We start from the raw sequence: 17,221 nt of genomic DNA on the forward strand, positions 1-17,221 counted from the left end.
ACACCTTTGCCCCCCTTCTTCACATCTTCAACCACCTCATTGGTTATCAAGATTGCATCTAAAATCCATCTATCCTTAAAAAAAAGAAGATTGAGCCATATTCATTGTATCCCCAAAATATCTCAGTATTTTTACACAACCTTTGTTAAAATCCCATAGAAGCTAGTTGGTGAGCTAATAGGCCTGAAATATTTGGCCTTCTAGCCTGTTATTTTCTTAGAATGAGGGCGATAAAAGTTAAGTTCACCTGCTGCCCAGCACCTCATTTTGATGGAACTAATTAAATAACTCATAAGATCCCACTGTTCTGAAAAAAAAAAAAAAAACAATCGTAAAACCATAAAGTCCTGGAGCTTTATCCTTTTCGAACTCAAACACCACTCTATTTACTTCCTTGACATCAAGAGGCCTCTCTAACCAAAGCATATTCCCTCAACGGGACTCTAGTTGAGTCCATCTATCATCAATCTATGTTGGCAGTTCTTCATGTATAGTTCTGTAAAAACTGTGATCACCTCTCCTATGGTCCTATTTGCTCATGATCTCCACCAACACTACCCGAATAACTGTGGCTCTTTAATAAAGTCATACGTTTTCCTTTAGCCACCCTATGAAACAGCCTAGGATTATGATCCCCCTTCTTGACCCAATTAATCCTCAATTTTTATCACCAACAAATATTTTTCCACAAAATAGTTACCTCTAGGTCACTGCTAAGAATGGACCCTCTAGCCTCATCCTTCTCACCCAAAAACTACACTCTTCCAAGATACCCCAAATGATCAATCTCGGCAAAAATTTTCATTTTTCGCTCTTGAATGTTACGAAAAACTTCTTTGCTACACACTCCCAGATTGTTTTTCACTACCTTGAGCTTTTTCATAAATTTGAAACCTTTCCAACCTTGACAAAACTTTCACTCCACTTCTTGATACACTCCCTATAAGAAGGATGTGTTAACCACATATTTTCAAATCTGAATAGGGTTGAGCCCTGCTGAACCTGATTAGAATCTAAAAGCAGCACATGATCAGAAACAGGTTTGACCAAAGCTTTCTGCGTACTTTCAATATAGCATGTTCCCAAGCATTGGTAAAATCTGTAATACAGGAAGAAGCCCGTGTATCTTTTGAAGTCATCCAGGTGCAATGGCTGTTGGACAAGGAAATACCTCTCATGAGTCTCCACCCCCAATCCCCAAATGAAAAATCAAAATACCTCATACTACTAGTCACCATTGATTCCCCCAGCTTTACCCTGAGAATACCTCATCACACATTGAAAAAGAAATGCTAAATGTAGCACCCACCAGAAAGAAATGCTAAAGCTAACACAAAGAGAGTTACTGAGTTAGTCTTGAACGTATAAGAAAATCTAGATTCAGGAATTTAACTAAGAAAAAGTTTAAGCTTATTTTACCCTTTATTTTCTTCTATATTGTGGCTCTTTAATTTTTATTGACTTCTTTCTCTGAACTGCAGACAGTTTCTTTTTTAACTTATCTGTTGAAGAGTTTCGCTGATTATATCAGGCCACATGAAGAAAGCATATGTAAAAGTATTGTTAATTTGCTTGTTACATGTTCTGATTCTGTGTCCATCCGAAAGGTGAAAATCTCATGCCCTTCGATTTTTGTTCTTGAATTTTCTCCTCCCTTTCAGTAACCAATAATCAAAATTGGGCATGTTGGATGCAGGAATTGTTAGTTGCCTTAAAACATGTTCTCGGTACAGATTTCAAGCGGGGTTTATTTCCTTTGATTGACACACTGTTGGAAGAAAGGTAACTGATATGGTGTATAGGTTATTGGTTACTGCATCATATTTGCTCCGTCGATTTGCGATATTTCATGCCAAACCATGCATTTCCATAGAGAATTTCTTATTTTATTACAATTTCCCTTGGATGTTCCATCTCTATTGATTTTAAAATTTCATTTGATAGACTTTTCAAAATTTATGTTAAAAATGAAAAAAATAATACCCTGATTTTGGCATGATTTGAGGTAAAAGAGTTCAGGTAGATGGATGCAGTTGAATGCTTAAAGTGGAGTTATGTCATGGTGATGTAAGACAAGAAGCAGGGCAATGGATGGACCCCCATTTGTGGCCGATTAAGGAGAACTGGATTAAGGAATTATTGGATTTCGCCCCCATAGATTTTAGGGATAATTAATTAGGCTGATCAGTTGATGTTTATTGGGGGTGTTTGTTTGTAATATTTGCTTATTTTAGTGATTCTATTTGTAATTTCATGTATCTTTTGGGGTATGTGTAATTACTTATATTTAGGCTTTCTTATAAGTAATGTGTGAAAGCCATGCAAGAGGTGGTTATTGTTGATTTTGAATTCAGAATTGAATGTGTGTTCTTTCCCTAATTATATCCTTTTTTTCCTCTTCTCTTCTTCCATCTTCCTTCATGTTTTTCTCATTCTTTCTCTTCTCTATCTCTTCCAATTTTTCTCTTGACTATAATTTCTTGATGCTGTTCTGCATCATTTGGTATTAAAGCTCAACCATGATCTCCATTCTTCCCTTTTAGTCCTCCAGTTTCCAGTCTTCTTCTTCTTTTTCTACTCCAGCAAATTCTGCAGTATTTTTCATTGTTTTGTTTCTATTTCCCATTCTATAACTAATTCCTATTCTAAGCCGCTTTCTCCTCTTTCGTCCCTATTTCTGTCACTTAATTCTCTCTTTCTCTCTGCTTCTGATATTCTGTTCCTGTCCTACATCTCTGTTTATGAATTTTCTGATATTCTGCAATTCTGGAATTCTGCGGTTCTCTCTCATGTCTTTACGTCTTTGATTCTTTTCATTCATCTCTATGTCTCTCTCAATCTCCCATCTTCGAAACCATCCATGAACATAATTACCAATCCCAGATTTCAGCCCCTTCAGTCATTCTCTCTGCTGTGGAATTTTGGTCAGAAATAAAAACCCTATAACTTTTAGCCAAAATTATAGTCATGCCACTCATGATCCGAGCACCAGATTTTTCATAAACCATCAAAGACACTAGGAAGCAAGGATGCCCGATATTGGATACAGATACGACACAATATTGACACACCAATATGGCAATTTTGAAAAAAAATGGGAAAAATTGAGGATATGACACGGCTGGGATATGCTAATTAATTAATATAAAATATTATATGTAGGCAAAATTTTCTTTTCGATGACAAATTTTGAGGTAATTTTAATTTAATGTGAAATATAGACACCATTAATGCGCACTTATATATTCATAAGTTTGCCTATCAAATTCTTTTTAAAACAAGTATACCAAAAAAAAAAAAAAGAAAAAAAAAAGAAATATGTTAAAACACAAAATCTCCCTTTTTCCCTCCAGTACTTTACTCCCCATGCTCTCTCTCTCTCTATACAAATAAAATCCCATTGAAAACCTGCATACCCACATCCAAAACACTCCTTCCTTGTTTCATTTATCCTCTCTGTCGAAACCCTCTCTCTCTCTTGCTGATGATAAAAAAGAATGAACCAGTAAGGGCTGTAGCCTGGGAGGATTCAATGATTGTTGGCCATCAAAGCTGTGACAGAAGCCAAGCAGGAATGAAGCAGTGTTTTGAACCTGGAAGTGGAATGGATGTCTTTGGTGTTGCAGTTTATTTTTTCATTTTTTTTTCTTTTCCTTCTTTCTTTTTTCGGTTTTGTATGAAGGGGCTGACAATGTTTTTGTTGCAGAAGTGCACTGGATGTGTCTGGGAGCATAGTTGTTAGACTCTTATGATTCACAATTTTGATTCATGCGAATCGTATTAATTCTACACCAAATTGATTCAAATCTTACTAGAGAATCTAAGAACACCTGAAACATTGCTGAGCCTATCGATTCACCTTGTGAATCTATCAAATTGATCCAAATCTTTTTACGTATACGATACTGGACCTATCATATCCTGATAAATCTGGCTGTTTAAAATCACCAAAACTACATTTCTTTCCTTTTTATTGCTTTTATTTTTACACGATTACCTCCCATTGCTAGTCTACGTCAGATTTGCGCTAAAAAAGAGGAAAGAATAGAACTTTAGGTCATATGCTGCCTTCACAAAACTAATTTCCCTATAGGAGTACAGTGCCATTGAGAAGAAGGGGCAGAACACTCACCAGCTAAGGTGGTACTCATGTTTCATTGTGTTGTTATTCAAAAGTTAGTCATTTTAGTGGTTTGTTCAATTATTATCATATTTTTAGGTTTTTTTTTTATTTTTTTTATTCTCAGAGAGAATATGCATGAAATATTATTTTTTTTTAAATTGTTGATAAACACCAGAAGTTCAATTTTTTATAATTTTTTCTTGATCCCCTCCCTTAAATAGTATAAAGTTCATTATTTTATTAATATTTCCTAACTTATTTTCTTACATCTCATTTATTTAGAGAAAGCATACACATGAAAAATGAATTTTTTGTTGCCAAAAATTTGAATGCATTTTATTATTTTGCTTGTTGTTTGTATATCAGTATATTCATGTCATTTATAATTAATTTTGGAAATTTGTACCAAATCTTATGATTCGATTCGATTCAATTCTTGATTCCCAAAATTGGAATGTCAATTCATGATATGAATCCTGATTTGACAACTATGTCTGGGAGTGTCTTAAGACATGCCCAAAAGAAAAAAACACGTGTTAGACACATATTGGGTTGTGTCTGGTGCGTGTCATGTCTGATATGTGTCAAATACCGACACTTTGGCCTCTTAATAGTGTGTGTTTCCAAGAAGAGGCATAAACCCCTGAAAGGCATCATCTCCAAAATTTTTTCGTCCGATGACCAGAGAAGCCCCACGTGCTGGTGAAAAAATCTCCATTCATTGTCCCTCTTAAACCCCTTATCTTCTTGTGCTTTTCTTATCACACCACCATCCCCATTGCAATCACCATCCATTGATCTCCCTTCGCCATAAATGTTATAGCCAAAAGGCCTTTGCAGATGTGTGTGAAGGAATCCAACACCCCCCTTGGGGGCCCACGTTGTGCAACTTCCAAAACTCTAAAATTTGGTGCCAGCCACTATATTCCTACAAAACCCTACAATTTTGTCAATTTGTATGGTAGAAAGGTTGATTGATTGAGTTCCGTACACATTTTGAAGGATCCACCGATGCTGCCACCATCCATAATCAAAATTTACTTCATTTTGTGTGTTTTTTTAAGTGATTGATTCTCCAACATTTTAAAAATTGAGGCTGAATTTTTCCAATTGGGGGAGTTTGATGCATAACAAGAGCCATGACTATGAATGGACCCTCATTGGAGACTGATTAAGGAGAATTGTATTAAGGAATTGTTAGATTTCATTCCAATACATTTAATGGTAAATAATTAGGTGCATGTTTATTTGGGGGTTGATTTGTAATGTTTCTGTATTTTAGGGGTGCATTTGTAATTTCATGTATCTTTAGGGGTATATGTGTAATTTCTTGTATTTAGGCTTTCTTAAAAGTAGTTTGTGATTGCTATGCTGGAGTGGTTATTGTTGAATTTGAATTTAGAATTGAACGTGTGTTCTTTCCCCGATCTCCTTCTTCCTCATGTCTTGTTCTTCCGACTTCCCATCCTATTCTTCCTTTCCTTTTATTACTTCTATCTCTTCCAATTTCTTTGTTGGCTATAATTTGTTGATGCCGTTTTTGCATCAAATGGACTGTGCAATTTGGAGTTTCCTTAACAATTCAAAGTGAAGGTTTTCTTACGTTTCATGGTAAACCATGTTGGGCAATCCAGGTGCATTTTTGTGTGAATGTAGATTGTTGTAATGTGGATGTTGAGATACTTAAATAGCAATAATAATATTATTAAGGATATTTGGTGTTGGATGCATTGGGAATTATTGGAGATATTGTCTTTGCTTAGGATTCCCTAAACAAACTCCTAAGGCACAATTGTTGACAAACAAAGCTGCATAACCCTATTAATTAATTTAATCTAACCCATTTGAGTTGGGGAAGGTACTGAAGGGTCCATGACCATGAGAGGAATCTTCCTGCTTCATAAGAAAAGAGCTGGTGGTGCATTGTTACTTGGTTAGTTAAAGATTGCAAGATGGCATCAACTTGTATAACTTGTTGTAAATGGTGATGGTATGGGAGTTTTTGTATGTGTCATGATTAGCACTCCTATCAAACAACCATGTATGCTCCCTAAGAATGTGACAAATGTTGAGAGGAAGGATATCGCATTGCTTTGTCCCCACAATTGAACCGATCTTAAAAATAACCAAGTAACAGTCATTGGCTTTTAGTGTGTTATTATTCCACCAATCAATGTTGTATGGATCAAGGTGTGGCTTGACCTTCAAATTCATCTTGTTCACATCTTCTTTAGAAACTACACTTATGACTTTTTGAATCAATAGACAAATCGTTGAAAACTAAAGAATGAAGTTGCTTTTGAAAAATTACTTTTTATGCCCCATTTCAGTCTCACTTTGGTTGAGGAAGGGAAGTTGTGAGGCTTATAAGCTTTGGGCAAGCATGCTACCAAGCAAATTGGTTTAAGAATTTTTGGCTCGTTGACTAGTCCAAAAGTTCTTAGGCGAGTAGGGATGATCTAAGACATCACAATTGGTATCTCCGTGTGAAAGCATTTAAGTGATATTCTTCTTGTTGTTACCCCACATAGGGAGCTGCTGAGCTGGACATATGGCGTGGGGTAACAATGTTATGATGGGAAACTGGACAAAGGAGTAGAGTGGTTCCATGCCCCCCTTTGGTGAGATGAGCTTGTGATATTAGCCTATAATGTGGTGCAATGCGGACATCATGTATTTAAGCGAGAGAGATCGTGACAATGCTGTAGAACAGATCCATGCCCTGCTGGTGTCATATAACTATGGTCATACAATATGTATAGTCTGCCAAAAAAAAATTGGAACACGCCATGGGAACTTCATATTTATACATTGTTTATTAATGTACTTTTTGAGTATAGATAAGCATTTATTGTTGTTGATTCTCTTTGGAATTTTCATGTTTTGACACGTTTTTGTACTCTTTAAAACTGTGCTAGGGTTTTAGTTGGAACTGGCCGGGCATGCTTTGAGACATTGAGGCCGCTGGCTTATAGTCTATTGGCAGAGATTGTCCATCATGTTAGAGGGGATCTGTCCTTATCACAGGTTTTGATATCCTGGAGATGTCTGATGCATGCTTTGCTTTCCTTTCCTCCGTTAGTTTTGAATTTCATTGGTTTTTTTTTCCCCAAATTTCACCTCTTTTTAGCTTTTTGATGTGTTTGTTCAACCTCTGTAGTATGTGTGATGTTAACTTCTCTCTCTCTCTCTCTCTCTCTCACACACACACACACACACAAACACAAACGTGTATATACAAGGGAGAACCCCACATATTGTCTGGCAGAGATTATTGCTCAGATCCATGACTGCTCTGGATTTGCCATCAAAGCATATTTACCATCACTATTTGTTTTAGAATATTCTCTCTATTCTTTATTGTACATAAAGCGAAGACTCTATGACTACTGCTTCCTATTATAAGAAAGGCTGATGTGTTTGTTTTTTATTAGTAGGAATGATTGATGTATTTGAACTCATTGATATTTTATTCGTACTGAAATGTTGTGTTACAATGATTGAGAAAGTTGTGCTAATAAATGGATAAGTACAGAATTTTTTTTATTGCTCTACTATTTAATTTTTAATCATGCAAAAGGTGGGGAATCAATAAGAAAAGAGTATAGAACAACATTAAAAACCAGCCATGTAAGTGTTAAAAGAATGTTGTAAATCAATGATAGGTCCCAATCTTACTAACATATGCTTAGTAACATACTGTAATAATATCAGGTAAACAGTAATCCTCTCCTCAAGATGGACCATAGATATCATATGCTCCTAGATTACAAATAAATCTAACCTCAGGCACCCTCCAAAGGTTTAGTGAACAAATTGGCTACTTGGAACTCAATACATCACTTGACCAGTTGCAGTAGCCTCTCTACAAGTTTCTCAGACAAAATGACAATCAACTTCAATGAGTGTCATCATCTCATGAAAAACTAGATTGGAGGCAATATTAATAACAAATTGATTATCACATGTCAGCTTCATAGGCTGTGAATGTGGAAAACTAAGTTCTCCAATGAATTCTTTCGCTGGGCAAGTTCATATGTTGTATGGGCATGGCCATTAGGCTCTATAATCAAATGCAGCATTTGACATTCATGTTCTATTTCTTACTTTTCCAAGATATGAAGTTACCACCAACAAACACAATACCCTGTTGTGAGTTTTCTGTTAAAGGGTGAGCTGGCCTGCATCCATGCATTCATGAGCATGAGTATGACCCTAGTCTTGACATAAGAGACCTCTCGCACGTGCACCTTAAAGGCGAATCAAGGAATTGACTTACATATCTAACTCAAATGATAAGGTAACTTAATTCCCAAACAAGTCTCTCTCTGAAATAATCCACAATTAGCAACAAGTCGCACACATCTTGTCGTAATTTATTGTTAGGATCCATAGGTTTGTCAACGGGCTTGGATCTTAATAATCGGGCCTCATCTAGGAAGTCCAGAACATATTTCCTTTTTGACGAGTGGTTCTCATATGAGAACTGGATACTTCTATGCACAAGTATTTCGAGCCATCCTAAATATTAAGTTCTGAAATTGTTACACAAAATGCTTAAGGTGATGTAGGCTTGACTATCCTCACTAGTAATGACAATATCATCCACGTACACTAGTAAAATTGTGCCAGCAACAGCAGCAGTAGCAGTAGAAGACAAAGTGGCCTAATGCACATTTGTGAAGACCAAAGTCAAAGCACTACTACACTTTTATGACCTTAACCATGCTTTGGGAGATTGCCTCATACCATACAAGGATTTTTTTTAGATGACATACCAACACTAACTCACCCTAAGAAACAAACTTAAGTGGTTGCTTTGTTTAGACATTCTCCTAAAGATAACAATGTAGGATGACATTCTTCACATTGAACTAATGCAAAGGTCAATGACAAGGGGTAGCTTAGGAGATAAAGTGATGAATCAAGTCAAGTTTGGCGATTGGAGAGATGTGTGGGAGTAATCCAAAGAATACACCTAAATATACCATTTAACAAAGAGTTGGGCCTTCAAGAGTGACCTTCACGATATGCACCCAACAGCATCCAACCACAAACTTATGAGCATTAAGTGGCCCAAGCTCCCAATTATCATTTTCCTTTAAGCCATGTGTCACGGACCCCCAAAATGGGACTCAAGTAAGGGCCGTGTGGCACTCGTTGAGAGTTCTCCCTCGACAAGTCAGCTAAGTCTCACACGTTCACGCCTGCAAGCACGAGCACCAGGTGAGTCTCAATACTCAAGAAAAACAAGAAACAATGGGATATCACAAGAGCAATATATTCTTATACACTGAATAAGACTATAACAATCAGAGACATCACAATCCAAGGCAACAAAACACCACAATGAAAAGGACTACTTGTATTATTCAACTATAAGAGAATAACCATACAAACGATAACACAGATATTCATATATTCATTCTAAATCCCTGGAGAATACAATTATAGCAGTATCTCTCTCCCCCTTTTCCCCATTACATTGTCTCTCCCTAACATCCTCCCCCACTCATTTTATCGACGTCCTCGTCGATATGTTGTAGAAGACCTTCTCACTCTTCTAATGTCGAAGTTGATGTCATTGTCTTCGAATTTCTGAAATCTTCAATCTTCTGTATGGCATGCTGAAGGTTTTCTATCTTTTCCCAACTATTCTCTTCTTCCCCTAGCCCCAGCCATTGAACCAGAAATTGTTGTTGTTGACGACCTTCTGCATTGACGACTCTGTCTGCAATGATCTCTTGGACTTCTTTGTTGACAGGCTGTCTTGTGGAAATTGTTGATCTTCTTAACTTTTGTCGGTGCGGATCTGCTTCATCTGTGTGGAATGGCTTTAAATTGTTTACATGAAACACGGGATGGACTAGACGTCCATGGCTTTTCATCCACTCGGGTTGCTCAAGGCGATAAGATGCATGTCCCATCTTTTCGATTACTCTGATTGAACCTTCGTAACGGCGTAACAGCCTTTTATCCTTGCTGCGAAGAAAGCGAAATGTCTCTAGCGACACTTTTACAAGAACCAGACTCCAGCTTCAAATTGTTGTGGTCGTCTCCCTTTGTCAACCCATTTCTTCATCCGCTTCGATGCTTTTTCTAACTGAGCTCGGGTGACTTCGATGTTTTGCAACCAATTTTTTGTGAATTGGTATGCTTTCGGGACATTTCCTTTGTATGGACCATCCAGAGTGTGCAGGAGAGTCGGTTGTTGATCTGTCACAATCACAAAAGGACTTTTATTAGTCACAGAAGATTTCATAGAGTTAAAACAGAATTGTGCCGTGTCCAGTAAAGTAATCCAGTTCTTCTGATTGGAGTTAACAAAATGTTGCAAGTATTCTTCCAGCATCCCATTAAAACGTTCGGTTTGACCATCTGTCTGTGGGTGATAGTTGGTGGACAGATTCAAGTTTGAACTCATCAAGCGAAAGAGTTCACCCCAAAATCCCCCCGTGAATCTAACATCCCTATCACTGATTAGGCTTTCTAGAACACCCCAATATTTCACCACATGTTTGAAGAATAGCTGAGCTGTCTTCTCTGCTGAACATGACTTCGAGACTGGTACAAAAGGTTGCATACTTTGAGAACCGGTCAATCACCACCAAAATTGTTTCATACTCCTCTACTTTTGGCAACGAGGAAATGAAGTCCAAAGAGACACTCTCCCATGGCCTGGCAGGAACTAGCAATGGCTCCAATAAACCTGAGGTCTTCTTTCTTTCTACCTTGTCTTGTTGATAGATCAAGCAAGTTTTGGTATAACTCATCACATCATCTTGCATATTCGGCCAAGAGTACCCCTGTGTAATCAATGCCTGAGTTCTTCGCCATCCCGGATGACTAGCCCACAGCGTATCATGACACTCTTTTAGTAAGGTTTTCCTCAAGTTTCCAGCTTTGGGCACATAGACTCTCCTACCTTTAGTCATTATCAGTCCATCTTCTACCCAAAATTGTCGTGTCTTCCTTTCTTCTATTAGTTTGCTCAATGATTGCGCCTGCTGGTCTGTACTTAAATGTTCTCTAATAAGATTCTTCAAAGGTAACGTCACCCTACTAGTTGATAGATGACTGATGAGTTTCAATGCTGCCAATTAGGTTTTTCTACTTAAAGCATCGGTTACTTCATTCGTCTTCCCTACTTTATATTCAAAATCAAAATTAAATTCAGCTAGCTTCTTCTGCCAACGGGCTTGTTTTGACATTAGTCCAGGTTGTGAAAAAAAGTGAGTAACTGCCACATTATCGGTTTTTATCACAAATTTGGACCCCAATAGATAGTGCCTCCACACCTGAAGATAGTGTACCACCGCGAGAAGCTCCTTTTCTTGTGCTGTATAGTTCCGTTCGGCACCCGATAATTTTCTACTTTCAAAAGCAACTGGATGCTTTTCCTGCAAGAGAACTCTCCCTAATCCAAAGTTTGAGGCATCTACTTGCACTTCAAACGGCTTTGTCACATCAGGAAGGATTAGCACAGGATCTCCTATTTTCTACTTTCAAAAGCAACTGGATGCTCTTCCTGCAAGAGAACTCCCCCTAATGCAAAGTTTGAGGCATCTACTTGCACTTCAAACGGCTTTGTCACATCAAGAAGGATTAGCACAGGATCTCCTACAATCTTTTCCTTTAATTCAACGAATGCTGATTGGCACTCTTCTGACCACCCCCATGGTACTCCCTTCCTCAGTAAATTTGTTAACAATACAACTCTTCTAGAGTATCCCTCTATAAACTTTCGATAGTAGTTGGCTAGGCCTAAGAAAGATCGCAGTTCTCTAACGGATGTAGGTGCTTGCCACTCCTTAATGGTTTCTACTTTAGCTGAATCCATCCATATCCGGCCCTTGTCAATGATATGCCCCAAGAATTTAATACGCTTTTGAGCGAAAGCACACTTCTCCCCTTTTACATATAACTGATTTTCTTTGACTTTTTGAAAAACCTTCTGAAGATGATCTTTATGTTCTTCTAAGGATGCACTGAAAACCATTATGTCATCAAGGTAAACAACCACAAATTGATCAAGGTAGTCCCGAAAAACCTGATTCATTAGAGAACAAAAGGTAGCGGGTGCATTTGTTAGCCCAAAAGGCATGACAAGGAATTTAAATGCTCCATACTGGGTGACACAAGTGGTCTTCGGTTCATCTCCCTCTACAATGCGCATTTGATGATATCCCGATTTCAAGTCTAGTTTAGTGAAATATCTAACTGTACTTAACCGGGCAAAAATATCGGCAATCAGTGGAATGAGATACTTGTTGCGAACTGTCACCTTATTAAGAGCACGATAATCTATACACAAGCGCAAACTACCATCTTGTTTCTTCTGGAATAACACTGGGGCCCCAAAAGGTGCTTTTGAAGGACGGATGAACCCTGTTGCAATTAGATCATTCAGTTGCCTTCTAAGTTTAGCTAACTCCGGCGGCGCCATTCGATAAGGGGCACGTGCTGGCTGCTTTACTCCTGGCAAAAGCTCAATTTCGTGGTCAATCTGTCGTCGAGGTGGTAAAACCCTAGGTAGCTGTTCTGGGATCACCTCCTTGAACTCTTCTAAAACTTCCTTAATCTTAGCTGGACATTTCCCTATCTCTGCATCTTTTGAGACAATCGGTAGAACCACAAAAGAAGATTCTTCCCTTTTTACTCCCTTTTTGAATTGGAGGGCTGAAAGCAACTTCCTCTCATCGAAATTATTGTAGGCTGCGGGGACCGCACAAGGTGTACTTCCCATTATCACAAGACAATCCGCAGCTGGGATCGGCATTGAGCGTGTCACTTTAAGAAAATCCATCCCTAATACCACATCAAAGTCGTCAAGGGGTGCTACGGTGAAATCAACTGTTCCAGACCATGACCCCATTTGGCATGCCACTTTAGGTGCCACCCCCACCGCGGTTAATGCTTGAGAATTCACTGCTTTTAACTTGTCCACATCCTTATCTACTTGCAATTCTAACCGTTGAGCTTCAGAATCAGCAATAAAATTATGGGTCGCTCCTGTATCAATCATGGCCTTGATTTTCTTTCCATTCAAAAGTAGATCAACGTACATTAATCCCTTCTCCTGAGACTTGTTGTTAACTAATTGGCACTCTAATGCCCCCATCTCAATGCTCCCACCATATTCTTTTATTCTTCTGAGGTTGCTGTCGGGGTTTCGGTTTCCCCTCGAAAGGCCTTTAAAGCATTCAAAGCCTTACGTTCAGGGCACTCCGCCACTCGATGCGGACCCATGCAAAGAAAACATGAGATCGGCACTCGAAGCTCTCCACCCCCCGTTCGTCCGCCCCTCCACTTCCTATTCATGGGTGCTCTTTTATCTTTCCAAGAACTATTTGTCTCCCTATCCCTTCCCCCATTTGTGGGCTTATACACTTTACTGGGTCGGGAATCATTATTGGCGGACGTAGGGAAATTTCGCTTCCCAGAATTGTCTGAAAAATCATCTAACCGTTCAGCAGCAGCGAGGGCAGAAGAGAGATCACCAGCACCTTGCCGACCTAGTTCATTCCTTGGCCATGTCTTCAAACCCCGAAGAAAATGAAACTGTCTATCCGATTCGGTCATGTCTATAATGTCCAACATCAAGGCTTGGTATTCCCGTACATAATTCCTTATTGAGCCGGTTGCAATTCCATTACTTTGCACTTTGCTATGTACTCCACATTTTTTGGATAAAATTGGGTCTTCAACGCCTGTTTCAACCCCTCCCACATGTTAACGACACATCTATTGTGTTGAATATCATTCCATTTAGTTCTCCACCACAATTTTGCATCCCCAACTATGTATACCGTTGCCATATTTACTCAGTCTACTTCTAGATCCACTCGTGAGCACGTAAAGCAGTGCTCCATATCAAAGAAGAAATTGTCCAGCTCCTTTGCATCTCGCGTACCCCCAAAACTTTTAGATTCCGGTACCTTCAATCGAAAACCCTCACTTGGATCTGCAACTGGCCTTCGGGCTATCTGTGCCACTACATTCACTTTCATAGTTTTCTCTTGTAGATCCCTTTGGACCTGGACCACCGCACTTTGGACATCGCCCATCTCCTTCAAATCTTCCTTCAAAGCAGTAATGGACTCCTTAACATCTTCTGCAAGGAAATCAAAATTATCCGTTAGCTCCCGTAAGGAGGCCTCAAGCTCTATTGGCACTCCTCGTTGGGATGAAAGAGATGGCAATATGCCCTCAATATGTTCCAGCCTGCTCTCAAAGGCTTCCAACTGCTTGATACTCTTTTAGAAGGCCTCAAGCTCTCTTGGCCGTTTCTCCAGGGATTTCACACGTGGAATGAATTTTTCAAGTTCCTCAAGTCTCTTTACAACTTTTGATACCCCATAAAGATTTTATCTGGGGTTTTCTTTAGCGGCCTCAAGTTCTGTTGGCACGCCTTTCTCCTTTATTAATGTTGCCACCAACCCTTGGAGTTCACCACACGTTGTCTCTAGGGTTCCAAGTTTCGTCTCAAGCGCCTCAATGCGCTCCACTTTTCCTGACTTGTTTCTCATATTACCACTCATGGTGCTCGCACACACTATGCTCTGATACCAATTGTCACGAACCCCCAAAATGGGACTCAAGTAAGGGCCGTGTGGCACTCATTGAGAGCTCTCCCTCGACAAGTTAGCCAAGTCTCACACGTTCACGCCTGCAAGCACGAGCACCAGGTGAGTCTCAATACTCAAGAAAAACAAGAAACAATGGGATATCACATGAGCAATATATTCTTATACACCGAATATGACTATAACAATCAGAGACATCACAATCCAAGGCAACAAAACACCACAATGAAAAGGACTACTTGTATTATTCAACTATAAGAGAATAACCATACAAATGATAACACAGATATTCATATATTCATTCTAAATCTCTGGAGAATACAATTATAGCAGTATCTCTCTCCCCCTTTTCCCTATTACATTGTCACTCCCTAACACCATGCTTCATGCATTGTGTCTGTCCATGGAGAATGGTATAAGGCTTTAGACCATGGTTTTAAAAGTTGGACTGGTGATTGACCCTGTGGTCTAACCAATCGGACTGGTGGGTCAAACAAGTGGTCGAACTAGTGATATATATAGATGGTCTTAAATTTTGTTTTCGACTAAAATTTTGAAGCCCTAAAAGTTTGGAAATTTCGATGTCAATTTTGTTTTCGATTTGAAAAAAAACGATGGAAATTTAATAGTAAAGCATGGATTTCTTTTATGAAATTTTAGAAATGGTTAATAGACATAATAATGTAAGTTTAGACTGATATGTTACAAATTAAAATTTTCAGTTAATATAAATGAAATTTATAAATCAATTAAATATGATTTATTATACAAATAAAGATAATTTAGACATGAATGTTTAAATAAAGTGTTGTTTTAAGTTTAACTTTTCATATAATTTCAAAATCCATTTTAATAATCTTGTCTCAATAAGAAAATAAACTAAATTAAGAGAGAAATTACACTTCTTTTCAAAATCTCACATTTGAATTCCAATGAAATTTCATTATGACTGAAATTTTGACAAGTTTTGCTAAAATTTTAAGATTTCAATAAATATAAATTTTGGATGATTTGTTGAAATTTTGATGGAAATTATGTAAGATGGCAATTGATTGCCATTTTGATTTCGAGAGTGATGGAAAGTAGAAATTTTGATGGAAATTTCAACAATTTCGTGAAAATTTAAGACCAGATGGCTCTTGCATGATTAATTGAATTTCACGTTAATCATTCCTCATGAAAAAACATGGAGAACATAGCTCTTGCAACTCATTCTCCTAGTCTCCAGTCGTGTCATCGCAACCTCATCGATGTTTAATGATGATCTTGGCTTCTTCATTGGCTTGAAGCTTCTTCTCTGGAGAAAGGTCAAACACTAGAACTCAAAGCCTTTTCTCGCTATCAAGTTTTGGGTTTACTTTTTGGTCTTGCAATACTTTTCTCCTAGTGCCTCCACCTTGCGAGGAGGCATTTATGGTGATCGCTCCTCTCGGTACCTGTCTAAGCCTTTTATCTTAGGAAACTTCTTCTTCCACTCCTAATAGCCTGTCTCTCTCTTATCCTCAGATCTCAAACCTAGCTGTGTTCAAGTCTGTCTTGTAAAATTAACCAGCATTTGCTAAATGTGTTTAAACTACTTGCTTCCCTTGCTAAACACACATTGCTTATGAAGCTGTTAATGAATTATGTTGCTTCGATGTTTACCGCATGCTTGCCATTTGCTTTCATGAATTGCTTACTACTGCTTATTTTTCATTCAGTTGCTATGTATGTCTTCTTGTGGCAAACTGTGGTAATCTTTGGCTGACTAGTTAAGCAAAAGCGCATTAGCTAGTGTTGCATGACCCTTCACAGGGCTTTAAATATTCGAATTGTGGCAGTTGGTATTAGAGCTTGGTTAATTGCTATGTAAATTTAGTTGCCTTCGTATTGTGGGATTGTGTTAAGCATTGGTCAGAGACCATGCTAACCAATATCGAGGGAATTGAAGCGCTAGAGGTGTAGGTTGAGACTGACAACAATGTGGCCGTGAAGATGGCCAAACTTGCTGAACGTGTTGATGTTATGGTCCTATGGAGGGGTCACAAAAGCATCAACATGGTTTTATAGTGGAGATGCTAGAGGACCTCTATGCGATGGTAGAAGCATTACAAGCTTGGATGGCAGAGCTAACTGCAAAGATGAATCTGATGGTTTTTGCCGTGGGAAACTTCAACACTATGGAGTATAAAGCAGCAAAGTTGCCAAAACCCATAACGTTTGGGGGTTCCCATGATGCTAAGTAGTTAGAGAACTTCTTATTTGACATGGAGCAATAGTTTTGTGCAATGAGGACCAACTTAGAACAGGTGAAAGTAACCAATGCAACAATATACTTTGTTGGTGATGTGAAGTTGTGGTGGTGTACCAAGTATGATGAAATTTAGAATGGACGCTGTGTAGTTGATTGTTGGGTATACTTAAAGAGAGAGCTGAGAGCCCAACTCTTTCTTGAGAATGTTGAGTACAATGCTTGATGTAAACTTCGAGACCTTAAGTACAATGGTTCAATCAGGGAGTATGTGAAATAGTT

General features: G+C 38.4%; 1 protein-coding gene across 2 annotated transcripts in view; it reads left to right on the forward strand.

Moving 5' to 3' along the window:
• The window catches only part of LOC131161293 (transcription-associated protein 1-like), a 97,932-nt gene that overhangs the window by 3,661 nt on the left and 77,050 nt on the right, over window positions 1-17,221 (forward strand). For both annotated transcript variants that reach the window (XM_058116949.1, XM_058116955.1), the window contains exons 3-5: window positions 1,482-1,607; window positions 1,697-1,782; window positions 7,042-7,150. In XM_058116949.1, coding sequence (XP_057972932.1) covers window positions 1,482-1,607; window positions 1,697-1,782; window positions 7,042-7,150 — 321 coding nt within the window. The remainder of the gene's footprint in view (window positions 1-1,481; window positions 1,608-1,696; window positions 1,783-7,041; window positions 7,151-17,221) is intronic.

This window comes from Malania oleifera, chromosome 1 (genome assembly GCF_029873635.1).
Source record: "Malania oleifera isolate guangnan ecotype guangnan chromosome 1, ASM2987363v1, whole genome shotgun sequence".
NCBI classification, from domain to species: Eukaryota; Viridiplantae; Streptophyta; class Magnoliopsida; order Santalales; family Ximeniaceae; genus Malania; species Malania oleifera.